The sequence below is a fragment of the Desmodus rotundus genome, chromosome 5 (assembly GCF_022682495.2).
Source record: "Desmodus rotundus isolate HL8 chromosome 5, HLdesRot8A.1, whole genome shotgun sequence".
Lineage (NCBI taxonomy): Eukaryota > Metazoa > Chordata > Mammalia > Chiroptera > Phyllostomidae > Desmodus > Desmodus rotundus.
This window is the reverse complement of record NC_071391.1, coordinates 71,538,687-71,566,295: the sequence shown is the minus strand read 5'-3', so window position 1 is coordinate 71,566,295 and position 27,609 is coordinate 71,538,687. Positions and strand designations below refer to the sequence as shown.

The 27,609-nt window shown below is 38.8% G+C and overlaps 1 protein-coding gene and 1 pseudogene across 3 annotated transcripts in view; one reads left to right on the top strand and one right to left on the bottom strand.

Annotated features, from left to right (window-relative positions):
* Positions 1 to 10,219: 10,219 nt before the first annotated feature.
* The window catches only part of MRE11 (MRE11 homolog, double strand break repair nuclease), a 66,643-nt gene continuing 49,253 nt past the window's right edge, over positions 10,220 to 27,609 (bottom strand). For all 3 annotated transcript variants that reach the window (XM_024574597.3, XM_024574596.3, XM_045183562.3), the window contains exons 17-20: positions 22,292 to 22,350; positions 18,384 to 18,451; positions 13,053 to 13,134; positions 10,220 to 10,659 (exon numbers count right to left, since the gene is read on the bottom strand). In XM_024574597.3, the coding sequence (XP_024430365.2) occupies positions 10,603 to 10,659; positions 13,053 to 13,134; positions 18,384 to 18,451; positions 22,292 to 22,350 (266 nt within the window). In that variant the 3' untranslated portion in view covers positions 10,220 to 10,602. The remainder of the gene's footprint in view (positions 10,660 to 13,052; positions 13,135 to 18,383; positions 18,452 to 22,291; positions 22,351 to 27,609) is intronic.
* On the top strand, positions 13,670 to 15,005 carry LOC112317515 (TIP41-like protein; annotated as a pseudogene).

The following is a 27,609-nucleotide window of genomic DNA, read 5'->3' as shown; positions in this document are numbered from 1 at the left end:
TTAAAACAGTGAAGTTAAAACTGGAAAAAAAGGATATCATAAAAACCTGAAATTAGGGGCAGAGTAATAAAATCTAAATTGTGAGAAAAACGACTGCACCATTTATAGTATACCTGCAAATTTAATAGCTAAACAAAACATCACAGCAGCAAGTAACTTCTGGCAAGGCTGTGGACCCCCACCTGGGCCTGACGGTTCATGCTGGGCTGACCTGTACCACAGCCTTTCCTTTCCGCACCACCTAACGACAACTGACATCAGCGTTTCCCATTAGACGGAGCTCCCTGGAGTGCAGGCAGTCTGCTCTTTTCATCTTTTCAATTGAGCCTAGCATGGTGCTTGGCACAGAGCAGGCTCTTACTAAATATTTAATGCATGTAAACTTAATTACTAAAGTCTTTTTAAGACAAAAATTCCAAAGCACTCAGAACTAAAGCAGAGCTGTTAATTTCCCATCACTCCTTGACAATGGAAATATCTCTGATAAACACACCTGGCCGCATCCTGCGGTAGGGGTAGGGTATAAATTTACAAAGCCAGCAGTTCGATTTCCTCTCTGCCAATAATCTCCTAATGTACAATCAAAAATTGTCATCCAGGTTACGTCAGCTCAGTTGGCTGATCAGAACTGTGACCACCTCTGACAGTGACTATAATAAGGGACCTGTTACAGGTAAAGATGGATTGTAAACTACCTTTTTTCCTAAATATAAATGGTGTTTGTATAATAACACAAAAGGTCAAAATAATAAAAATCCTCACAATCCTGCTATTAACATTTTAGTGTGTTTCCTTTAAACCTTTTCACATAATTTAAGTGAGCTGTTATCAGTTTTGTGTCCTGCTTACATTATTCTGAGAGCATTTTTCCAAGTTACTCAATTTTTCTCAAAAGTTTGCATGAAACTTTTACTAAAAGTTTCGGCCCTTTTAGTGGCTGTATAGTTTTGTCTCATGGAATACCACAGCACAACATATTTTTCACTATAATAAATGCTTGATTAAATCATATTTTTACATAAATATTTTTAGAGCTTTATATATGGAAATAGAGTATAATAAACACACATGAACCCATCCTCCAGCTCCAATCCATTGTCCCTCCCCTGGCCCAGGTTATTTTGAAGCAAATTTCAAACATTGTATGATTATACCATTTAATTTGATAATATAGAGTACATCATATATGTGATATAGAGTATATTACATATACTCTATTTTTTAACCAAATATTCAGTTAGTTGTCCATAAATCTTTGAACACATTTCTGATTTTCTCCCTAGGGCAGAGTCTAAAAACAGAATTCCAGATAAATGAGATGAAAATGTTTTAGGGCTCATGGTAATTTTGCCAGATTGCTTGCAAAAAGGATGTATCTATTTATACTGCCCCCCACAACACGAAAGCATCTCTCTCACTGCACCCTAAACCACACCTAGTCATTTATTTGATTTTTTGAACTACATTATAAAAGGCTTCTTTCAATGATTTTTGGGGTTTACAACTCATCACCCAGAAGCTAATGGGGATATTTGAGGAGCCAGTCGGAGCTGGGCTTCAGTCCTCAGCCAGGACAGCCGGGTGCCTTGTGCTGGTCAGTTTTTGAGCTTCTGCTTCCTAATTCAGTAAAGATACTTACCACGTAGGATTTTGTGGTAGTTAAAATATAGTATTTATGAAGGGCTTAGTACAATCCCGGCAAGCAAAAAGAGTTCAATAAATGGTATATTTCTTTTAGACTAAGTTCCATGAGGTTATGTCTACTGTGTCTATTGTTTTTTGGGTTTTTTGGCATTTGCTTAGTGCCTGGTACACAGCGGGCACTCAATATTGAATGAATGAAAGAATTCGATTTTGACAATTAAAAATGGTTTGTCATTCAAATTAATTTAATTACTAATAAAGTCTTAGGTTAGCTGTTTGCATTCCTAGTCTGTCATTTTTTAACTCATGTCCTTTGGCCATACAACAAGGGAATGTATCAGTTTTACCCAGTCTTTAAATATGACCACATTCTGTGTGCAAAAAGTTCACATGTAATAATTTATCATACAGGAACACAGTAGCTATATTCACAAATGTATATCCATACATATGTATATATTATACATTACATACATATTTTTCTTTATGCTGTTTAGTATTTTGGGGTTTCCTGTCATTTTTTTTTATAATCAGAAGAAAACTAATAAATGTGATTTGGGGAAAAAAACAAAAAATAGAAATATTTCCTGTGGGAAATCATTATTAAACAGATTTTTAGTTGACACATTAAACTTACTAAATCAATCCTGAGAATCCCAGTGGAAGCCTATTCTCAGTCTACCATCTATTACAGATTTAATCTAAACCAATTGGAAGCCATTTGAATTTTCAATATCCTCAAGTACTTGGTCAACAGGTCACTCATGTGTACCACTTATTGTTTAATTTGGATCCTTGTAGACCCTGAAATGTTTCTCTCCAAAAGAAAGCCCTCCTCCGGGGTTCACCCTGCCTGGGCCAGTCACCAAGTTTAGACCCAGCTCACTTTCTGCCTTGGACGTAGCCCTCCATTTCTGTACGGTCCCTGTTCAGTGGCGGTTTTTGTTAAGTCAGGACATGCCTCAGTTATGGGAAACAGTATGGTGATGAGGAACGACTGAGATTTGGATTCAGATAGAATTAGATTTCAATCTCAGCTCTACCTTTTATTACTGTGTGATCTTATGTTTAAGCCTTACTTATACAAAAAATAATAATGCTTCCTCTATAGTGTTGTTCTGAGAAATAAATAATGATAGCATAAATGTATATACCTTAGTCTGGCGTGGAATAGCAATTCAATAAACAATTCTCTCCTTTATTTTTCTCCTTTCCTCGGTCCCTTCACAGCATCAGCTGCATTTGATAAGAAGGGACCCTGCAGAACACAAGGAAGCGGCTGTGTCAGGGAGCTGGAAGTGACGGTGAAAGGGAAGTGGTGGGTGGAGAGACAGGGAGCGTTGGGTAGTGAGAATCAGAACTGGAAGAAAACTTGGGTTGAATGTTTTGTAAATGTAGGCAAATTCTCAAAAAAGCAGGGAAAAAGACACCATGCCCTTTAAATAGGTCTAAGGAAAGGAAGGTGGGGGCATAAGAAGCATCATGACCTTCTCTTGATTGAGCTACGTCACAAATGTGCAGAGGAACACTAAAGCCAAGTGAAGGAGACATACATTTCAGGTACAAAACAGAGAGTCTGGCAAAGAGAGGGTACCTTCCTAATCTCGTAGAGCAAGCTTTAGTTCTAGCAACCAAAATCTGTTTCTTTGTATTATTTTTCAATTACAGTTCATATTCAATGTTATTTTACATTAGTTGCAGGTTGCCACACAGTAGTTAGAAAATTATAGTTTACAAAGTGATTCCCTCAATAAGTCAAGTACCCCGCCTGGCAGCATACATAGTTAGTAGAATAGAATTCACTGCATTTCCTATGCTGTACTTTACAACCCTGTGACTGTTTTGTATCTACCAACTTACACTTCTTAATCTCTTTACCTTTTTCCCACAGCCCCTCACCACACTGTCATCTGGAAACCATCAGTTTGTACTCTGTATTTATGAGTCTGTTTCTGTTTTATTTTGTTCTTTAGATTCCACATAGAAGCAAAATCACATGGTATTTGTCTTTTCTCTTATAGACTTATTTCACTTAGCATAATACACTCTGGGTCCACGTTGTCGCAAATGGTTAGATTTCATTCTTTATGACCGAGTGATATTCCATCGTGCACATGCACCACGTCTTCTTCATCCAGTTGTCCATCGATGAGCACTTGGGCTGCTTCCATATCTTGGCTATTGCAAATAACGCAGCAACAAACATAGGGCTGCATATATTTCTTCAAATTAATGTTTTGAATTTCTTTGGATAAAATTGCTGGGTCATAGGTAGTACTATTTTCAATATTTTGAGGAATCTCCATACTGCTTTCCATAGTGGCTGAACCAATTTGCAATCCCACCAAAGTGAATGATGGCTCCCTGTTCTCCACATCCTTGCCAGTACTTGTTTAATAAATTATGTTGGAAAAGTGAACAGATACATGCATAAAAATGAAACAAGACCACTCTCTCACCATACATAAAACAAACTCAAAATAGATTAAAGACTTAGACGTAAGACCTGAAACACAGAAGAAAACATAGAAAATAAATTCTCTGACATTGCTCTTAGTAATTTTTCTTTCTTGAAATATCTCCTTGGACAAGGGAAACAAAAGAAAAAATAAATGGAACTATATTAAACTTAAATAATTTTTCACTGCAAAGGAAACCATCAACAAAGCAAAAACACAACTTACTAAATGGGAGATTTGCCACTGATACATCTGATAAGATGTTAATATCCAAAATTCATGAAGAATTCATACAACTTAACATCAAAAACAAACAACCAACCAAACCAATTAAAAAGTGGGCAGAGGACCCGAACAGGCATTTCTCCAAAGAGGACAGATGGCCAGTGTCACTAGTCATCAGAGAGATGCAAATTAAAACCACAATGAGATATCACCTCACACCTGTCAGAATGTCTATCCATAAATCACCAAAATCAGGTTCTTTGGCTATCAAAGAAAATGTCTAGTCAAGTCTGGGAATTAGATCAGTTTTAAATTAAATCAACTGCAATTGACCGTAGGTAAGAATTACAACCAAACTGAAACGCAGTTATTTTTGTAAAACCATACATTAGGTCACAGCAGTATATATAGTTAGAGAGCCAAGAACTATCAAGATACCCTTGGAAGAAAAATTAAAAAGGAAGATTTGTTATAGTAGATAAAAAGGCTCATTATAAACCTAAATAATTAATTCCAAATAGAGCAATAGAGGGTAATTAAAAGTTCGAAAACAGATCTGTATAAAGTGGTCTCTTAATAAGTAATTAAGATGTTTTGCAAGAAAGATGGCATTTGCAGTGTGGGAGAGGGACTCAGCACAGGGATCCTGGCAGCTGTCCCTTCTGTACCCTCCCCAGAGCCACCAACCCCGGTCTCTCCTCACATGACTGTAGTCCACTCCCCCTGCCTCCGCCGGAGCCCAGGCTTCTCCACATGGTTCGACTTGCCAAATCGCACAAGAGACTGCGGAGAAAACTCAACAATGAAACAAGTATGAAAGAAATGGAGAAAATACAAGTGAGGCCCAGCCTGATGAGAGGACGGGCTGAGTGAGGCGTATCCAGCCCTTGGCTTTTTGAGGAGCCGGAGACCAGAGGCTTGAGCTTTGGTGAAATCTGGCGACAGCAGCAGAAAATCATCCAGGGGACACAGGGCTTGATGCCCTTTCTTCCATCTTAAATTGCCAAAAACAAATGGGGCAAGAGGTTAAGAATGAGATAGATGAACAGAATGAGATGATTGATGAGCTTGCCCACTTGGTGGAAAACAAAGATGAGAAACTTCGCACCAAAACCCGGCATGTGAACATGGTGGACAGAAAAGCAGCACCTTGTGAGCTGATAATGGTGATTTCATTGTTGCTCCTGGCTATTGTGGTCCTTGAAGTCTGGCCTACCAACTAGTGGCAATAAAGGGACCGCCTGGGACACCTGACAATGGTAGAGAAAAGCTCCGCACCCTTTGGATACAGGAAAGCAGCTCTCAACAAATTCCCTCAAAGCTCTGAAGAAAACAGTATCTTTGCAAAGCAGGGGAAAAGGACAGTCACTTCACCAAACATGTTGGTGCAAGTGAAACAAAGTGCCTATCTCACACTACACACAAAAATCAATTCCCAGCTGGACCGTACAGTGAAATGTGAAAGACAATCAGATAAGCTTCTGGAAGACAACACAGAATTTCTTTGATCTTAGGACAGAAAATAGTTTTCTCAAACAGGACACAAAACATTCACCATTGATATAACGGACTTCGTTAAAATTAAGAACTTCTGTTCTACAAGACACCATTTATAGAAGGAAAAGGCAAGCCACAGACTGGAGGAGATTTTGCTATATATATATCTAATAAAGGAATTTTAAAATACATGAATATCACCTAGATAAAATAACATAACTCCTAGAAATCAATTTTAAGAAGGCAACCTATTTAAAAATGGGCAAAAGGTGAACACGTATCACAAAAGGATTCAAAATTGCCAAAAAACATTTGAATGTTCCTCAACATCTTTAATCATCAGAGAAATGAAAATTAAAGCCACAATAAAAATAAATAAATAAAAAAGACTGACAACACCAAGTACTGCAAGGATAGGGAGCACCTAGGACTCTCCTGTATTCCTGGTGGGAGTGTAAATTATGAGAAGCAGTGAAAAGTACGGACTACAGATACATGCTGCACCGTGGGTATCGGACGTAAAGGCCCGTGAGAGAAGTCATACAGCTGCTAGCACTAGGAAACGGATACCGCAGTTCATCTGGAAAAACAAACACAAAAAAACAGCTAGGTAAACACTGAAAATGAAAAACTATGAGGGGTGATTAGCCCTATCAGACATTAAACACATTACACAGCCTCCGTATCTGAACCTGTGCTACTGGTGAATGAAGAGACAGACCAATGGAGCAGAAAGGAGTGAAAAGGAGAGGGAAGGGAGTTACAATTTGAGTACACATTCTGAATGGTTTAGATTTCTGGAAGCATGGTAATGTTCCACATATTCAAAAAATAGAATTACATTTTAGACTAGAAAGAAAAATATGCTGTGTAAGGAAATTACTGAGACAACTGAAAAGACTGGAATATGGAAAAGACTGGAAAGTGCTAAATCACTGTGAGAGTTTCTGAAATTGGTAACTATACCGTTGCTATGTAAGAGATAATCCTTATTCCTAGGGAATATACGCTTAAGTATGAAGGCTTAAAAAGCATTAACTGCCCTTTGCAATGTACTCGCAAAAGGTTGAAAAAAGTTAAATGTGTACATAATATGTGTATGTAGCATACACATACATAATTTTTAAAACGTCAAAATGTTAAAAATTGGTGAATTCTGGTAAAAAGCAAGTAAATTCTTCTCTATTCTTGCTGCTTTAAGAAACTCACAAATGTCCATTTGTATGTCGTATTTGCAAGTGGTAAAAGCATTGCAGTTTAACTATTTTTGTATAAATGCCTCCAAAATCTCAGTGTGCGCCTGCCTTTCAGACTGGAGAGTAGTGTGGGCTTTCGTCAGTGTCTTAAGAGTGGTGACCAGATGAAATGTAGTGTGAGAAATGTAAGGTTTTGTCTTTGAAAGATAAAAAAAGAAAGAAAAAAAACAAATGTGGAACACTCAGAATGTGAAGGTAAATACCAAGGTGAACATATATGCTTTGATATGGGGACTAAAATATTTGACTCTTCAATTTGGGGTTCTAATTCACTAATTTTTGTTACTAGTCATTCAGAGAAAAGTAATTGGAGAAATATGTATCTAATGGTTGAGAGGTTATGTCTGGGAAGAGGATTACAGGGGAGAGGACACGTTTTGATACATCTTTCAATGTCTGAACTTTGAAGAATATGTGTTGCCCTTACAATTTAAAAACAATTAAAATCAGAGTTAGTGATCCGTCACGGTAAAGATACACAAATGTGCATGGCAGTCTGTGAGCATGTGAACTGGCTCACAGAGATCAAACTAAAATTCTAGTGTTTTCAGATCTAGCTAATAAACATTAAGTTCAAAAATATTAAAGGGAATGAGGTAAGCATATGGTGAAATGTGGACATTTTTCATTCAAGAACATGGAAGCTCTTTGGACTCAAAAACCAAGTCTTTATTCTATAAAACTTTTATAATAATCTTAACGGTAGTTAGCTCTACAAGAAAACACAAAATACTATGAATATATGATAGACATAAAAAAGGACATCAGATGACACTGGGGGAAAGATTTTTTTAAACGGTACATTTCAACAGAAAAATTTTACAATGGGAGGCTTTTTTAAAAAATCTTTATCCAAGGATATACTTTGATTTTGAGAGAGGAGTAGTGAGAGAGAGAAACATTGATCATTTGCCTCCTGCATGAGCTCAGACCAGGAATCGAACCCACAACCTAGGTATTTACCCTGATGGGGAATGAAACCCCGCAACCTTTGGTATAAAGGACAACACTCCAACCAACTGAGCCAACCAGCCAGGGCACAATGGGAGACTTTAATTCAATGTTTCTAATAAAGGATTTTTCTCTTTGTTTATTAAAGCATAAGTTTCTTCTTGAACCTTTTTACATGTAAAATTTATCAAGCTGGCAATTCCCTTGGTAACAGGCTGAGCCAGGTGAAATAGGTGAAACGATGTACACGTAAGACTAGAAGGCTAATTTTGGCATTACTGCATAGGGAGAGTGTTATTGCATAGGTTCCAAATTTACTGCAAAACGACACTAACTTCATTGTGGATTTGCAGTTGCATCATCTGTCTGCCATCTAATGGTGGAAGCACCACCTTGTGGCAAGAAAAAGAGCTTCTCAATTACAGTCAAGGCGATGGGTCACTCAGAGAGAACTCACTCAGCGGGCTTCCAGACACTTGTGATTTTCTATTCCCTGAGCGGCAGAGATGCCACTAGTGCTCACTTTATAATTATTTGTTAAACCACGTGACTTTTCTGTTACTGTATTTTGCAATTTTAAGGGTTAGAAAAGGTGTATGTACCTGAATTAAAAGTTACATACCTACGTGCTTGAATTTTCCAACACCACATATATTTCCTACAACTACAATGCATCCGTTACCTTGTGAATGCACTACTGTGTTTTTACGATAGGGAACAAAAGACAAGAAAGAGGTATGTTCTCTGGTAAATGACAGAAAGATTTTTCCTCAGGATGTTTTCATCGCTGCTCTCCGCCTCCAACAGCAATGGCCGGTGCTCCACAATCACCTGGAATCACCTCTACACACCTACGCTAACACGTCTGAAACTGTCGCAAACCCCTCAATGGCACTGCATCAATACAGAATACCAAGAATAATATGGCACACTTCACTGAGCAACAACGCTCTACCACACAGTTCTTCCTTCATGTTTGGTTTTCCCTATTTCCAGTAAGTGACACACTAGTGACACGATGACTAGTTCAAGGGAATCTCACCTCTCTCTCAGCTGTGGAATCACTTTTCCTTGGAGCTAACTGCATCACACTTAGCACGTCTTTCGTAGTGTAGAGCACACTTTTAGAAAGGGAGAAAGCCTTATTCATTTTTCTCAGGAAGCTGTCAGGACGCTTCGGCAGCCACCTCCCTCACTATGACACTCGCCCAAGCACATGCATCTCAACGGCAGGTGCAGAGAGCCAGGAGCTGATGCTGCCCGTGCAGGGGCTGCACCAGCCAGAGACTGCCACCCACACTGGCTTCCATTCCATCATGCAGGGCAACTCTCGATCCTTACTTCACCTCTGCTTCATTCCGACACCGGGAATGTTAAAGGCGGGCAGAAGTGCCTGAGAATATTTCACAGGACAATGCCTTCGTTGAGTTAATGCTGCCTGCTAAAATCATCCTCATGCTCAAGTTAGGTACAGAAAGTATTTTTAAAGAAACTCACTAGAATGTTACATCACCATTCTTGACTTAGGTCATTTCAGAGGTACAATATAAAGGCAGCCACTATGCAAATGTTCTTTCATATAACACATTCCAGGTATGACTAAGCCATTTAACGTGAACACTGCCCAGTCAAGTTTGTTTCCGCAGGTGAGGAAACGTCAGACTATTGTCCTGCCAAGATCTGTACCTCCCGTGAGCAGTCTTTAAATATAGCTGCCTCCCAGGAGAAAAGAAGGCATACTCTCAGGGGCCTTTTAAGACTCTCTTTTCCTCCTAGAAACAGATGAGAGAGATACAGAGAGAACCATGAAAAATAGAGACTAATGGAGAAAATTACTGGAACATAATCTTTTACACATAAAAATTAAAAAGTCAGTAATTCTGATCATTTGCTCTATTTTTTTATACAAACATATCTAATTACTCAAAGTATAAGGTACATCTTAATCATCTCAGTCTCTGTGGCTAACGTTACCACAACCATTAGAGAGAGAACACATACTCAGTGACAAACAGCGAGATTAGGCACAGTTTCACATGGGCTGTTTCACCTTCAGCAAATAGAGAATCTTTAGAAATCATTAAGATTATAAAGAGATTAAGTTTTATAAGCTCTATTTCTCAACTGTGGCTAAATGTAAGTACATTAAAATACTGACGTAGCCTTTGATTGTGAAGCAAAAATGTATAATGGCACATTTATTTTAATCATTATTCAAGACTAATATTTAAGCAAAGCTCTCACTAAGGTATACACTAATACATGTCAGGAAAGTAACAGTCTAAATTTTACAGAGCATCACCATGTAATGTTAACAACCAGATATAAAAATGAGAAAAACCAAGGCCAGACGGTATGTCCTTGAGCTGGGAAGTTCTCAAGTAATGGAGTCATGTTCAGGGAATGATACTCAAACACAGAAATTCTTAGACATTATCTCCCTGTTAAGTAAGTCTCTTTCAAATTCTTCAGTTAACGGCAATACTTTAAAAATCTTCTGCTGTAAACTCTTAGCCTGCAATGTTTTGATTTTTCCTGAATCTTCAAAACTACAGAGTGCCATTAAATAATTATCTTCTGTTTCTTCTTAAAGAACTAATGTTCAGGAAAGGATCGTCATCGTCGTCCTGCAACGACATGCAAATGTTACTTCAGTGAGTGTTCCACGCTTCCCTGAGACAAGGCAGAAGTTCTTATGGGCAAAACAACACCAGTAAGAGTAATGTTCTCCTATCACATGAGGCAGGCTTTCATTCTTCCACTTCCTTCATATATATGAACAGTTTGTCAATCATGCTTTCTCTTCCCCGCTTTGTTACTAGCTATTTCACTGATGAAATAAATAAGTCTGATTAAATTTTTAGCAAGTATTAAGAATAAAAATTTATCCTGGTATACGTGTGTATATATACCTACAATACTGACTATATACAGTTCTCTCAGCTATTGACCTTAATAAAGACAAATAAGGTGTGGGCAAGCCAGAAAAATAAATACTCTTCCAGTCATTTCCATTTGGTTTTTGAATAGGTATTTTCCATTTACATATTATTGGAGTATCTGATGTTCTGAAAGCTCAGCCAAAAACATAATGAAGCCACATCATCTAACTCAGAAATAGCTGTAATTTATTTTTCTTATTACACATTTAGTGTTAGAAATAAATAGCTACTCTAGCACTGATGCAAGAAAAGAATGCAGCAAAGCAACCTTTGAAATATTTCATAAAAAAGAAATAGGAGTATTTCACTTTCAGAGTCCCCATGCTGCTGGGCTGCAGATTATATGATTTGTAAAAAGAGATAAGAGTATCAGAGATTAACCAAGAACTTAATAAAGAGAAAGAAAACTAATGAACCTCACACCAAACTATATAATTTGATGAGGATAACATTAAGTTAATTCTTATTATTCTATAACTAAATATTCAGAAGAAAAAGCATAATTTTCAAATTTTTGATTTATATTTCTTTTAAGATATTAATAAAAAGGAATAATTATTTGATGTTAGGCTTTGTTGATGGTATTAACATATTCAAATGTTTGCTAAGCGAGCTATCTCTGGTGAAAAATGGATGCCTTGAAAAATAAAAATGCACTTTCATTTGTTGATTAATTTTTGGCTACCAAAGGTAGAACTTGTTAATAAACCAGAGATAAATTCAAATTGAAGTTTAATAGAGTTATTTGCTAATAATCCTTCTTTGCCATTAAAATGAACTATATAGACTTTTAAACTGTAATATATAAACACAGGTACTTCTAGATGCTTTGAAGTTAATAAACCAGTTGACAACCTCTCACTTCCCTCCTGGAGGAAACATGTTAGAATTTAACTGATGGAGTTCAAGCTGTAATTTCTCGCTGCAGCCTGATTTGGTGCATCTTCTCCTCAAACAGTTTCTAAACCACAGCTGGGACACATGGAACATGAGAGCAGCTGCCAGAGCTCGAAATGAAAGGGGTGAGTCACACGCCACAACAGGAGCAAACCTGGAGGACATTATGCTCCAAGAAGCCAGTCACAAAAAGGCGTTCACTGTAAGATCCCACTGATATAAGGTATCCCAAGCGGTCAATTCAGAGACGGAACGAGGGGCTGGCTGCCGGGGGCTGGTGGGGAGGAGGAAGCAGGGAGTTGTTCGATGGGCAGAGATTTTCAGTGTTGGAGGATGAAAAGGCTCTGGAGGTCTGTTGCACAACGTGAATACACTTAACATTAGTGAACTGTACTCTTAAGAATGGTTTAGACAGTAAAGCCTTATGTCAAGTGTTTTTACCATAATTTAAAAATTTCTAAATAAAAATAAATAAATGAAGAGGTGATAGGCTTAAGAGAAACACCTTCAAACAATTCAACAAAAATTAGCAAAAACCATTCCAATGCCAGCCATGGAGGAAAGGGAAAGGCCAGTATCCTTCAGTCATGTAGCTTTAATTCAGTGTAGTTAAAACAAATGAATAAAGGCAAGAGGCAAGGCCTGACTCTACCTCCTCCCATTCCTTCCCGTGTAAATTAGAAGGGATTTTATAGTTGTCTGGTCCAGATAACCACACTGGACTGGAGTTTATTTCAGATTCCAGTCACTATCTGAACACACCTGGGACAAGAAATCACAGCCATGTACTATCTTATACACGAAATGTGTGCAGCGTAAAGTGGGTATTTAACAAATACCTTTAAAGTAATATTAAAAGCTTTCAGGATATCATCACCATCATTTCTCTAAATATAAATGAAAGAAGCCAAAAAAAGCACTCTGATCCTCTTGTTAACTGAGCGAATCAGAGGTGAGTGAATATAATATTTTTTAAATCTGCAGGCCTTTTACAAATCTGAGGTATTTATATTGATGGGCACTCAACAGATAGTACTTATTGATAGTACTACTAGCTATACTTCAAAGAAAGGTTATCAATTCAAACTATTACAAAAAATAATTTCCAGCAAGTAGCTTAGCAGTCCTTATTTAAATTTTATAAGCAGTTAAAAGTTAAGATATAACAGTAACTTTATTACCTTATCTGAATCAAAATTGACCCCTTTAGCTGTTTGGCTCTGTGACATGGGGTTGCTTGAAAATGATGACGTGTTTGACCACCTGAAGCAAAAACATGGGAAAACAAAGAAAATGAACCAGAGAACTCAGCAACGGTGCCTTTCAAACTCAGTGATTCACTCTAAGTAGCAGCCATGGACAAAACTGTTAACACATTCCCTTCTATCTACATGAGACGCAGTAAAAACTTAATGGTGAGGAAATAGACTCTGAGGCCAGGGTCTGAGTTCCAGCGTTGCATTTACTAGCTATGCGGCTTTAGGCAAGTTACTGCCCCTCTCTGTGCCTCCATTTTCTCAACTGTAAAATGAGGATAATAATTTTTCAAGATTAAATCTGTTAATATACTTAAACACTTAGATCAGTGCCTGACACATGAAGCACTACACAGGCGCTTACTTACCATTATAGTGTCTACTACCACCCCCACTCCCGCAAACTATGGCAACATCGAAACACTGTTTCATTCAAATCTCAGGTGTCTATAACACAGGGATCCCCAACCCTGTGCCAGTTGGGGGGGGCGGCACACACAGCAGGAAGTGAGCAGATTAAAGTGGAGGCAGGGCTGCAGCAAGGCAGAGAACTGGTATCTGCTGCCGCTGCCCCTCCGGCCTGTCCTCGGCGGCCCTTGGGCCCTGCCTGGGCCATGATGATCCATGGCTTCCAGAGCAGCCACTCGGACCCTGGAAGCTGGCAGCTACCAAGATCCACATCATGAAGAGCACGGACATGGAGAAGTTAGCTGATGAACTGCATATACCATCCCTCCCCAAAATGGTGTTTGGAGACAACATTTTAAGAATCCAGCACTGTTCTGGCTTTGGGATCGAGTTCAATGCTACAGATGCTTTAAGATGTGTAAATAGCTACCAAGGAATGCTCAGAGGAGCCTGTGCGGAAGAGTGGGAGGAAAGCAGGATGGAGGGTGAACACCCCAAGGAGGTATCATTGGACCTATACAACAGATTGTAAGGGAACATTACTTGGAGAATCACTCAAGTTAAAGGTTGTACCAACAACAGATCATATAGATACAGGGAAACTGAAAGCCAGAGAACAGATTAAGTTTTTTGAAAAAGTTCTGTTTGAGGATGAACTTCATAATCATGGAGTTTCAAGTCTAGGTGTGAAAATGAGAGTACCGTCTTCCAGCTTCATCCTGCTGCTGCAGTTTTTTTGAGAATTGATGGAGTGCTTATCAGAGTGAATGACACGACTTGACCATGAGGCCAACATGACCTACATGTTACAAGAATATATATCACGAGAGCAAAATTCCTAATTTAACCCGTGTTCCGCCTTCCTTCTTCACAGTGAAGTAGTACAGTGTTTACTGCTCAAGGAGGCAGTTTGTGAGAAGCTAGTATTTCCAGAAAGAATTCGTCCTAATCCCACACTCACAAGAACATGGACCTGTGGAATAGAATGGGACATACCCCATGCTCACTGGGGAATCTGATGGAGGCCTTGACTATGTGGACGGAGGTATTGTTATTATGAGAATTAACTGCCTTGTCTATGTGCAGATTTTCAGTAGCCTTAAAGAAAAAAGATAAAAAGACTGTTGCAGGCAAAAAAAAATAAAAACATAAAGTCAAGGCAGAACATCCCAAGATTGCCACAAAAGCACAGAAAAGCCTGCTTCCATTTCCAACATCCTATCTTTGAGAAGCAGGCTTTTCTGCAGTGACAGCAACCACAATGAGATTATGGAGTAGACTGGACATAAGGAACACACTTCTGGTGTCACTGTCTCCCGTCACCCCAGACGGGACCGTCTAGTTCCAGGAAAACAAGCTCAGGGCTCCCACTGATTCTGCACTATGGTGAGTTGTATATTTCATTATATGTTACAATGTAGTAATAATAGAAATAAAGTACACAATAAGTGTAATGCACTTGAATCATCCCGAAACCATCACCCCTGCCCCTGCCCCAGCCCCAGCCCCAGCCTGTGGAAAAATTGTCTTCCACAAAACCAGTCCTTGGTGCGAAACAGGTGGAGGACCCTGCTGTAACAGATAAAAGGAGCTTAGGGAAGGCTCCCCACTTTCTAGAGTTGCCTCTTTGTATTATCTGTGTTCAATCCAAATCAAAAAGAAAATATTTACTAAGCACTTGCTCCTTGCCGGTACTATGATAGGCCCTGGAAAATATCATTGAACAAAAAAATCATGATTCTTACCCTTATGAAGCTTAAATTGTGGTAGTAGAACTCATATTCCTGTGTCTTTTTTTTAAGCTTTTATCTATTTTTTAGAGAGAGAAAGGGAGGGAGAGAAACATTGATGTGCGAGAGAAACATTGACTGGTTTCCTCTCGCACGCCCCCAAACATGGACCTGGCCCCCAACCCAGGCATGGGCCCTGAGTGGGAATCAAACTAGCAACCCTTTGGTTCACAGGCCGGCACCCAATCTGCAGAGCAATGCCAGCCAGGGCTGTCTTTTTACTGATATAAAATTTAAGTCATCTTGGCTCCGGGACCAGCAAACTGTGGCTGGTGGGCCAAATCCAGCCTGTCTGTATTTAACTGCCTGTGAGCTGAGAATGTTCACATTTTGAAATGGTTACATTTTAAATGGTTATGTAAGTACCTACACAATGTCCTTTATTTTGCCTCTTGGTCTGCAAAGCCTAAAATATTTACCATTTGGCCCTTTAAGAAAGTTGGCTGACTTCTGTTTTAAATCAAAACAGTGTGAATTCTTAGCCAACTTTGGGATGTTATTATAGCAAAATAAGTATGTCGGAAGGTCTTGTCTGGGCAAATAGGTTGAGAATCAAGAGGTCTTAGTCAGAAGGAAACAGAAATATCCACAAGTTCTTATGCACAAAAGTAAAGGACAGGAAGATCTGTTGAGCAACACAGCTTTAGAGGCAGAGGATCGAGAAATTTATCAACTGATCCACCTCAGGAGTCTCCATCTCTGTACTTGACCTAAGCAGGAAATGGTTAGTTACTGACTTGTTTCCAGGGAGGAGAAGATCATCAAAAGCATAAAGCCAGAGTGCTCAGGTGACAGGTTGATGTACTGTCGTTGGGGGTTTGGGGAAAGGTGGAGGGTTATGGAAAGAAGCACCCATTGAGACCTGACCCTGCTTTCTAATTTCTCCCTAGAAAAACCAACAGGGCCCAGAAACAAGCCAGGCGCCTATGATGAACGCTGACTCGTTTCATCATAGCAAGTACCCTAATTCTGTTTTAACCGCAGGGTGAAGAAATGGGCTTTTGTCTGGGATGTCAAATAGTCTTTGATTTGATTAGCTTCATGTGGCTCAAAAATAAGGGAATGGGGGGCATCAAATTGAGAGCCAGGAGTGTACGTTTTCTCCATTTTTGTTCAGATATAATTTGAAGCCATAAATCAGAATTCCTCTCTAGAGACGTTCAGCCAGTAAGTCAGGCGTAGCAGTGCTATAACCATAAGATAACATGTTAAATTGGCCTGAGGCTGTGCCTGGCACATAAACGGCAGGCCAAAAATGTTAGTTCTTCCCACTGTGAGGGTTAATAGAATCTCCTCAGTCTCTCCTCTACTCGGCCAGATGGAACTGGGTCTTCTCACGCTTGCTGCTTTGAGGAGAGGGTGGTTATTCTCTGCCAGCTCTATCAAATCTGAAAGCATCCTCTTATTCCCACTACAACAATGGAAGAATTTACAAGGCTAAATTCTATCACCGTAAAATTTCAACATAAATGTGACCTCTGCAGAGGCCTTGCCCGATCACCCTTTCAAAAGCAGATGCTTGTGGCCTGTGACATTAGTTTGCTGCTGCACCCTGATGATTTCCTCCAAGTATCTGCTGATCTTCAGCTCAAACCTCACCTACCTTCTCTGTAAAACCTTCAATGACCTGTCCTAGGAAAACACTGGCACTTCCCTTAGATTTCATTTTCCTTGGTGGGTTATTAGGTCTCCATGACCAGCATGCCACTAAAGTGCACACTGGGGGAAGGAAAGAGACATTTCTTTTTTTTTTTTTATCTCCAGGTCCCAGCATAAGGTTTAACTGAATAAAAAGTGGGTGTGCAACTATACTTAACAGTTTTTCCAATACAGACCCTCAATTCACATAAACCACATATTCTCAAACCTAAGGAATGAAAACGTATTCCAGGGAATGGAGTAGGTAAAAAATCTTAGATATTACAATGGTTTCTGGCCGTCTCAGGCTCAATGCTACCCAACAAAATGCCATTCTTTAGTATTTAATTTATAAATTAAATTTAAGTCATTTCAATTAATTTAAATCAAACTTAATTTTTATACACAGGTAATGAAAAATCAGTTAAGATCATGACAAAAGTTTGAGAAACACTGAAGCAGAGCTTCTCCCTTAACCTCCCCCTATTTTAAAACTCCTGCTCCTGCCGTTACTCTTGGCTGTCTTTCTCCACCCCCCTAATCCAAGTAATTCCTATCTTTAAGATCTCAGGTACATTTTACTCCCTCTATAAAGCTTTCTTCTATGAGAGTCCACACTTCTTGCTCCTTTTTCTGAGAGCCTGTATGTACTCAAACCTAGTTTGTATTAAAAAAAAGTTCCACCTATAATTATGTACCAACTCAGTCATCCCTTAATGGATTGAAATGTGTTCATCTCTCTTTTCTACTATAATTTATGTTGCCTGAAAGAAGTGAGGTTATTAAAACATTATGTCCGCCATCAGACCTAACGTAATGCTCACGGAGAACATAAGTATAAAAAAGCTGTTGATTATTTTCTTACGTAAAAATTTTCATTAACCGAGCTTTATTGTTAAGCTGTATTCACTGAAAATGTTAACATAGAAGTAAACAGTAATACTGAACCAAGTCAAGCTTTACAGTAAAAGGCAAGATCGAAAGGACACAAAGCGCGCAGGTACTCTGCGAAGGCAGAGAAAGTCGGCATGATCCTCTTCTCAGTGTTTAGCAAAGCACCCTTGTAACTTAGTCCACAGAAATATGACGGTAAAGTTGAAATCAAGAGAAATCGAAGTATTGTTTTAACAAAATACAAAATTATTTTCTGTTAATTGGAGAGAACATAACACTCCATCAAGAAAATCACTGAGTAATAAACATAAAAAAAAAATTACAGGTTCTGTAAATTTTCAATGAAAACGCTGCATCAACTCTGTGAAGCAGTCCTTGGGTCTATTCTTCACTTCTCTACATACTTGACTAGTTGTAAATAAATCTGTTAAACATCTGTGGCATAGAAATATGTATAAGTAAAATTCTGGACTATTTTTAATTTTTCAGATTTTTTTTTTTTTTTGCAGGAAGTCACTGCACCTACCTTTGACCTGTTTTTGAAGTGGTAGGAAAAATGTCTTCTTCCACATCCGAGTCATCCACCTCAATCACCTACGGGGGAAAAAACAAAGCAGCAAATAGCTCTAAATAAAAATGAATTAAACTGAGTCCCAAGCTTTTTTAAATATACAAAAAAATCACAATAAAGGAGGCAGGAATCACATAATCAGCAACTATTAAAACCAGAGCTCAGCCTGGCCTCACTCTCCGTTCACAAATACACTCTACACAACACATGTGGCTTCACTTCCCTCTTGGTCGCCAGGGCAGCCTGGGTACCTGAAGGAACGTGCAGTTCGCCTGGCGAATGACTCACACAGGGCCGTGTGCAGATAGTGCCCTGTGACTTTCCTGGGTTCTAATGAGGAGTTTGATCACCAGTGTTCCATCTCAAATTTCAAATACGGGGTAAGACTGGGTGGAAAGTACCAGGTATCTATCTATCTGATACATTTACCCCTATATTAAATACCATTTGTTGGTTTTAAGCATCAGTAAAGATACTTGTGATTATTGATTCTAACATCCAAAATGCTACCCATTCATCTACAATGTGTGTTATCTTGACACTTAATACACACATTTGCTATGTCTTCATCTACGATAAAGACAAGGGCAAAATACTGAAAAGGTCACACCTAATATCTCCCCCTCCAGGGTGACACTATTTATTAATCAAAAGTAATTGAACACAGTTGTACAAGTGGCTAAGAATCTAGTCAGTATTTCTGCATTTTTTCCACAAAACTATCAGAATATTGCCTTATGGGCCTTGAAGGAATCAAATGCATTCAATATCTACCTAATCTACCACTGTGTAACCCCAATCAAAAAAATGGAAAAAAGGACTTCCAGCCAAGATGGAGGTGTATATAGATACACTGTGCCTCCTCGCACAACCAAAAAAAGGACAACAACAAATTTAAAAACAAAAAGCTCCCAGAATGGCCAGAAAATCAAACTCTATAGAACTCTGACAACCAAGCAGTTAAAGTAGAAACATTCATCCAGACTGGTAGAAAGGGCGAGATGGGCAGCTGGGGTGGAGAGGACTACCAGCAAGGTCATGGCTGGAGGACCTGGGCAGGAGAGGTAGCGGCTGGTAGAGCCAGAGGTCCCACATTTTCATGCAGATAAACCAGGAGGAACAACTGAGGAGCGCGAGAGACTGCGCAACCCAAGGTTCCAGCTCTGGGAAATAAAGCCTCAAAACCTCTAACTGAAAACCCTGTGGGGGTTGCGGTGGCAGGAGAAACTCCCAGCCTCACAGGAGTTGGTAGGAGAAACCCTCAAGGACCTATAGAACGTATATAAACCCACCCACCCTGGAATCAGCACCAGAAGGGTCCAGTTTGTGTGTGGGTAGCAGGAAAAGTGACTGAAAGCCAGCCTAGAGCTGAGCAAGCAGCACTGTGCCCTCTCTGACCCCTCTCCGACATACAACACCACAATGCAGCCACATGGGTTGCCCCGCCCTGGCGAATACCTAAAGTTCTGCCCTTTACTACATAACAGGTGCACCTACACAAAGAAATATGGCCCAAATGAAAGAACAGATCAAAGCTCCAGAAAAAATACAAGCAATGAAGAGATAGCCAACCTATCAGATGCAGAGTTCAAAACACTGGTAATCAGGATGCTCACAGAAATGGTTGAGTATCATCACAAAATAGAGGAAAAAGTGAAAACTATGCAAAGTGAAATAAAGAAAAATAAACAGGGAACCAACAGTGAAGGGAAGGAAACCAAGACTCAAATCAACGGTTTGGACCAGAAGGAAGAAATAAACATTCAACCACAACAGAATGAAGAAACAAGAATTCAAAAAAATGAGGAGAGGCTTAAGTGATAAACATTCCAATATCTGAATCACCGGGGTGTCAGAAGAAGAGGAAGAGGAAGAAATGGAAAATTATTTGAAAAAATAATGAAGGAGAATTTCCCCAATCTGGCAAAGGTAATAGACTTCCAGGAAGTCCAGGAAGCTCAAATAGTCCCAAAGAAGTTGGACCCAAGGAAGCACACACCAAGGCACATCATAATCACATTATCCAAGATAAAAGATAAGGAGAGAATCTTAAAACCAGCAAGAGAACAGAAGGCAGTTATTTACAAAGGAGTTCTCGTAAGACCACCAGCTGATTTCTCAAAAGAAACCTTACAGGCAAGAAGGGGCTGGAAAGAAGTATTTCAAGTCATGAAAGGCAAGGACCTCCATCCAAGATTACACTATCCAGAAAAGCTATCATTTAGAGAGGAAGGACAGATAAAGTGCTTCCCACATAAGGTCAAGTTAAAGGAGTTCATCATCACCACATTTATTATACGAAATGTTAAAGGGACTTATCTAAGAAAAAGATGATCAAAACTATGAACAGTAAAATGACAACAAACTCACAACTATCAATAACCGAACCTAAAAAAACCAAAAACAAACTAAGCAAACAAGTAGAACAAGAACAGAATCTCAGAAATGGAGATCACATGGAGGGTTATCAGTGGAGAGGGGGTTGGGGGATAATAGGGAAAAGGTACAGGGAATAAGAAGCATAAATGGTAGGTACAAAATAGAAAAGGGGAGGTTAAGAATAGTATAAGAAATGGAGAAGCTGAAGAACTTATATGTGCAACCCATGGATATGAACTAAGGGGGGTGGGATGCAGGTGGGAGGGTGGGTACAGGGGGGAGGGGAATACATGGGGGGAAAATGGAACAACTGTAATAGCATAATCAGTAAAATATATTTTTAAAAAATGGAAAAAAAGCTGGTTTGGCATCATTTGTTCTTTTTGAACTCATATACTTCCCTGATAATAGAAAAATCTAGAAAGGAAGGTACCTTGCAAACATGTTGATAATTTTGTTTTCAGATATAATCTTGAAGCATTTAGCAGGCAATAGTTAATTAAAAATAATGACATAAAGCCCAGGATAAAAGTTAGCACTAGTACACCCGGATATAAGTGAGTAATAGAAGAGGAAAAAACAGAAAGATGAAGAGAGATAAAAGAACAAGATTACAATAAGGACAGAGAAGGAGTTTTCTGCAAATTATGGCAATCAACTGTGTCATATACTCGAGAGATCAAGAAGAATAAAATTTGAGAAAAAGCTGCTGAGGCAGTATGATACAGAACAATGATTCCTATCCCAGAAACATTTAGAAATGTCTGGAGACATTTCTGACTGTCAGAATTAGGGGGATACTACTGGCATCTAGCTGGTAGAGGTCGAGATGTTGCTCAACATCCTACAATGCACAGGACAGTCCCTCAAAACAAAGACTCATCTGGTCCAAGATGTCAACAGTGCTGCTGCTGAGAAACCCTGATATAGAGGGAAGAGTACTGGCTTGAGAGTAAGACACATGGATTCTGAAAGTGAGGTAACAGGAGAGTCAAGCCCCTATTGGACTCTTCTTGAAATACACAGGAAGAGCAGAGGCCCGTGTTCTACCTAGAGCTGAACACAGAGGTCCTTAAGACTCCAACCTTTGAGCTTCTTGAGTCTAGCTTCAGCCATTAAGACACAAGCCAGTGTTATGAGAATATACACAGCAGAAGGAAGCCAGCCATAAATAAAATCTTTATATGCACTAAATTCCCACCTTCTATATTAATATCCCATGCATGGATCCTTTTGGTTTAACACTGTTATCCTTTAAAACATTACTAGATACATACATTTATGGATTTCTAATCATGTGATCCATTATTTTAAAAAAGGGGGAAACAAAACAAAAAAATCCTAGAAGCCCTATCTAGATAATTAAAGTTCTCTCGTTAATATTCCACACTTTTTAAAAATCTACTCTGTCAATGAAAGAATAAACAATTTATAATTCAGAATACATAAATTATTAAAACACAACTATTAAACTTTTTTCTTACCTCTGAATAATTCTTAGTAGCAACATTTCGCGAGGGCTGCTGTCTTGTAGGTTTAAAGGCTATAATGAAAAAGATGAGATATCCATTGTTGTTCTTAAAATAACTTAGAAAAATTTGCACATTTCTTTAGCTGAAAATTTTCTAAGTCCTACCTGCAAAATCCCTTGATGACTAATTATAAAACCATTTCTACTTTTTAAAATCTGAGGGGAGGTGCAATTGTATATTCAAATAAATCAATGTCTAGCTGCCAGTTTCATATATCTCGGCTTATACAAATATAGTAACAAGCTGTGTTCAAAAAGACACCTACACTAAACACACACACACACACACACACACAATTTTATATATTTACTCTTAGTGGGGTGTAGGACAAAAGAGAGGAAGAGAAACATCGATGTGTGAGAGAAACATGGATCAGTGCCTCTCGCTCATGCCCTGACTGGGAATCGAACCCACCACCTTTCATTTTGCAGGATGATGTCCAACCAACTGAGCCACACTAATCAGGGCCCCTACACTAATATTTTATAGAAAAACGCCTGAAGGACAAAATCTGATCCCTTAGGTAACCCTCCTAGTGTCTCCCTTCTCTTAACAGCTTGCAACACCTTTCCCCGTGGCTATGGTAGGAGCTATGGTTCCAGTAAGAGCTTTCTTACTCTCCTCTACTTTGTTAACCATTCTCAGTTCTTAAGAAATAGTCTAGAGGGGAACTCTAGAAAACAGTTTATCTTTTATTTCATCATAAAACTTTACTCTGAACCCTTACTTTTTTAACTTTATAAACTTGGTTAGAAACAGGAAGCTTAGTCAACTATTTTTTCCAAGCCCTAAACTGTGATATTATGATTTTACAGTAAGAAATGTACAGGGGTGGGCAAAAGTAGGTTAATAATAAACACAGTAATTAATAAATTAATAATATAAGAATACTGTTTCAGGTACTCACAACTGTAGCCCAATCCTGTATATTTGGTTTTGTCTGTTTCTGGCACAGAGCCCCTAAAACCCTTTGAATTTTCTAAGTGATGAGAGCTATAAAGGTATCATATGTTAATCCGGTGACCTCAGGACTCTGCCTAAAGTTGTAGGCTGGTTACTACGGAAACCAACCATGAATAGAGGGTTGAAACTTCAGTTCCATTCCCAGATTTCTCGGGAGAGGAGATGGACTGGAAGTCACCACCAAGGGCCAATGATTCCGATGATTTAATGAACTGTGCCTACACAAAGAATCCTCCATTAAAACCCAAAAGGAAGGCGTTTGGAGGGCTTCCAGGTGCGGCACCAGAGCACTTCCATGCGCCACCATGCCAGATCCCAAGCTCCCTTAGGACACAAGCTCCTTCTCTATGTTATCTCTTCGTCTGGCTGTTGATTACAAGTAATCTAGTAAGTGAACTAGTGAACTAGTAAGTGAGTAGTTTCCTGAGTTCTGTGAGCTGCCTTAGCAAATTAATCAAACCCAAGGAGGGAGTCTTGGGAACCTCTGATTTACAGCCAATCAGTGAGAAGCACAGGTAACCACTGGGTTCAGATTGACATCTGAAGTGGAGAGGGGCAGACTTGTGGAACTGAGCCCTTCACCTGTAGAATCTGATGTTGTCTCTGGGTACATAGTATCAGAATTAAGGTGAAATGTAGAACTCCCAGCTGGTCTCCAGAGAATTGCTTGGTGGTATGGGGAACCCACATGGCCCTACCCCCTGCCACACACATTTCAATTAAGTGTAGAGTATTAAAAAACCTACGATAAATTTCAAACAGCCAATTAGAGGTTTGTTTTCTCCCAAGTCTTACCAGTTTCCTAATATAAAATAAAGTCTCCCCAAGACACCCCCCCAAAACAAATAGGACAAGAGGAGGTAAAAAAGAGAGCTTGAAAAATTAAATGCTCAAGGAATCCCACAAAATTCGAAATTTTCCCTGTCAGAAAACTCAGGAATCTTTCTACCTAGCCTAGATAAATGATTTGTTCATTTTTCCTATTCCAGGCCCTCTCCCCAATTTGTGACGTCTACCTGCAGGGAGAGACGAAGGGCAGAAGCAGAACTCTGTCTGCCCTGCTCTACAGTGGCCTCACAGCCTACTCAGAAAGCTGGACAAGGTAACTGACTAAAAGTCAGTCATCACGACTCTTTCAAAGAATACTTCTGCTCAAGTTATGTACTAATTAACTCCTCAAACTCTCAGATCCTTGAAAACACGATCCTTTCTTTTTTATCTCCAGTAAATAGCAAAAGATGAATAAAAGTTTGTGAGATGGTGTTGTCAGAAAATAAGCCTTCTTAGGAAGGCCATACAGCACAGAGGCGAAGAGCTCTGGTCTTAGAGTCAGGGTCATTTTGACTTGCTAGCTGGGTGACTATGGATGACCAGTTCTCTGGTTTGAGTCTCAGTTTCCACATCTGTAACATAGCGCTAATAATACTTCATGCAGAAATTCACTGAAAGAATTAAAAAAGGTAGTTAATTGCTTTGGCAAGTGTCCAAAAGTAGTAGGCACTCACAGAATGTTGCTAGTAACGGTAGTAGCAAAGGTATTAGCAGCAGTGGCAGCCTCAGTGGTACAGTAAATGCAAAGGCAGAGGCTTCAGAAGTATCTTTTACTTATTTGAGTCACCATTCTCTGCAAACAAACCTCAATGGAAAATTCTGGGCTGTCAACTTTTATTTACAACCAGTGCTGGCTTTAAACGTTAATATCTACCTTTTCCAATACAATTCCAGTACAATAGCAAATCTCTATACTGCACAGAGCTTGTCATAATAGAATTTGAACTTTATTTATCTCTCCATTTCTCCATTTATAGTAGGGACCTAGAATAGTTACAGTTTTAAAGTTGCTTTTGTCCCAAAGTTATCGTAACCATAGTTAGCACAACAGGGTTATTTTATCAGAGTAACACCAAATCTAATCTGATAGAAATGTTTTCCACATATGTATTAAAAAGTCAATTTCATTTTTCAAAAAAGACCCAATGCTGGAGGTGATCAGTTAACCTGAAAAACCATTAGACCAAATCAATTATATAAAAGACAAATTTATATTAATTTATAAAACATCCGTTTTCAAAAGCTTATTATAAACATTGCCACTCATACTAACAGCAGCAATCATTTGATTCTTACTAAGTTCTGTACTCAGCAATATATATGCATAAGTTTAATAGTCAGAACTACTCTCTGAAGTACTACACTGCCAATTTTATAGCTAAGGGATCAAAAGCTTATAGAGTAATAATAGTTTACAGTTACTGGGGCATAATACGAATAGCTACCGTGCCAGGTATTCACATGCATCTTCCTATTGATCTTCAAAATAACCCAAGGAGGTCGAAGCAGTCATCGCCCATCTCACACGAGGACACTGCAGCTTAGAAAAGCAAAGCTAAACTAATCCACCGGGGGACACGCAGCTAGTAAACCAAGTCCGAATTCAAACCAAGGTCTTTCTGGATTCAGAAGCTTGCTCTCAACCTCTGAGCTACACAATCTCCAAGTAATTTTTATTCAGCCATTCTAAAGTATTTAACAAGTATCTACTATGGGCCAGGCACCGTGGATACAATAATGAACAAAATAATGCAACCCCTGTTCTGGGGGTGCTCACAGTGCAAGGACACGAAGCCAGCAGGTAAAGAGCTGGCTGACTGCACCAGGTCTGACTCTAGAGCCTGGATTCTTAACCACAACCATCCATTGCAAAAGACGTAAGATTTTCCCCTGCAACACAATTTGGGAAATCTTAAGTTTCATATTAAATTGGTTTACTTACATAGCCTCCTGTTATAAATGAATATTATCAGTCATGCCAATTTTAAAGCACTATAATTGGTCTCTTATTTTCTCTACAAAAGCAGCTTTATTCCACATTATCAATAGATAACAGAGCAGGAGTCATTAAAGAATGTCTTTGAAAGTCTCACTGGCATAGTGATTCTGAAAGGAGCTGGTGTTAGAAAGTGAAAAAAAAGGCTCACAAAATCCCTATGAGACAGAGTTCTAGCTGCAAAGGGGGCAGTCTCGGATTGGATTTAAATGAGGATAATAAAGAAGGAAACCTCTGTACCTCTTCATTGTAGGCTAGATTATTCAGACAAATACTTCAGAAGAAAACAACCCAAATTACTACATTAAACATTTTTTTTTAAAAACCTTAATAGCACTGAAGAGTTGATCACATAGTAAGGAATTAACAGGCCAAAAACTGAAGAGAAGCTAGAACTCAGAGAGGCTCGTAAAGCAGAGTCCTTTTCCCTGAGGACACCTGTTGACCTGGGCAAATATTAACACTGTTTTTTATAGTTCTGTAAGGAAAGGGAAGGAGCTACCACAGTTCAAGGCCTGCCCAAGGTGGGGAGCCTAATGCATCTGCTCCCTAGCATAAGCTGAGACACCAATGGTTAAGGAGAGAAGCCGGCATAAACAGGATTTTATAAGTACACATCCCCTGGCTGGTCCTCAAAGCATAATCTGAAATTCAAAGGGCCTAAGACTAGTGGTACCCTGTAAGCCTGACAAAACAAATATGAATCTACTCTGGAGGAAGACATCTTCATCCAAGATCTCAAATTATTGCTACTGTTAATTTTGGGAGGACTAGAGATAACAAAGCATACAAAGAAACAAGTCACCATAAATAAGAAGCAGCAATCAGAAACAGACAATAGGATAAGACATTCAGATACTGGGTTAGTAGACACAGAATAAAAAAATATATATCCTTACTATGCGCACTCAAAAAAATTAAAGACAGGCTTAAATATATTTTCAGAGAATTTTTTTAAAACACTATTAAAAGTGACAGCATACTGAAAAAGAATTAAGTAGAATTTCAACCTCCCTTCCCCCCTAAAAATGAAAACTACAATAGACAGTTTTAAGAGTAGATGAGTGGACTGCAGATTGATCAGAAATAATTACAAAGTAGCACAGAAAAATAAAACAACAGGACACACAGAGAGGCTAAGTAAGAGTCATGAGAGAACAAAGTGAAAAGGCCTTACATTTAATACTTAATTAAAGACACAGAAAGGAGGAGAAAAAAAAAAGAGGTAATATTGAAGGGATCACAGTTAAGGATTTTCTAGAAATGATGAAAAATACCAATTCACAGTTCATGAAACCCAATAAATCCCAGGCAGGATTAAAAAGAATTCCTATATAGATTCATCATAGTGAAACTGCAGAATACCAAATAACCAGCTGGAGGGAAAACAGGCTTTAAAATATATGTATTTTTTTATTCACTCTACTTTTCTAACTCCCTCTGTTGTTTTTTATATAACAATAACTAACCTTTCATAAAT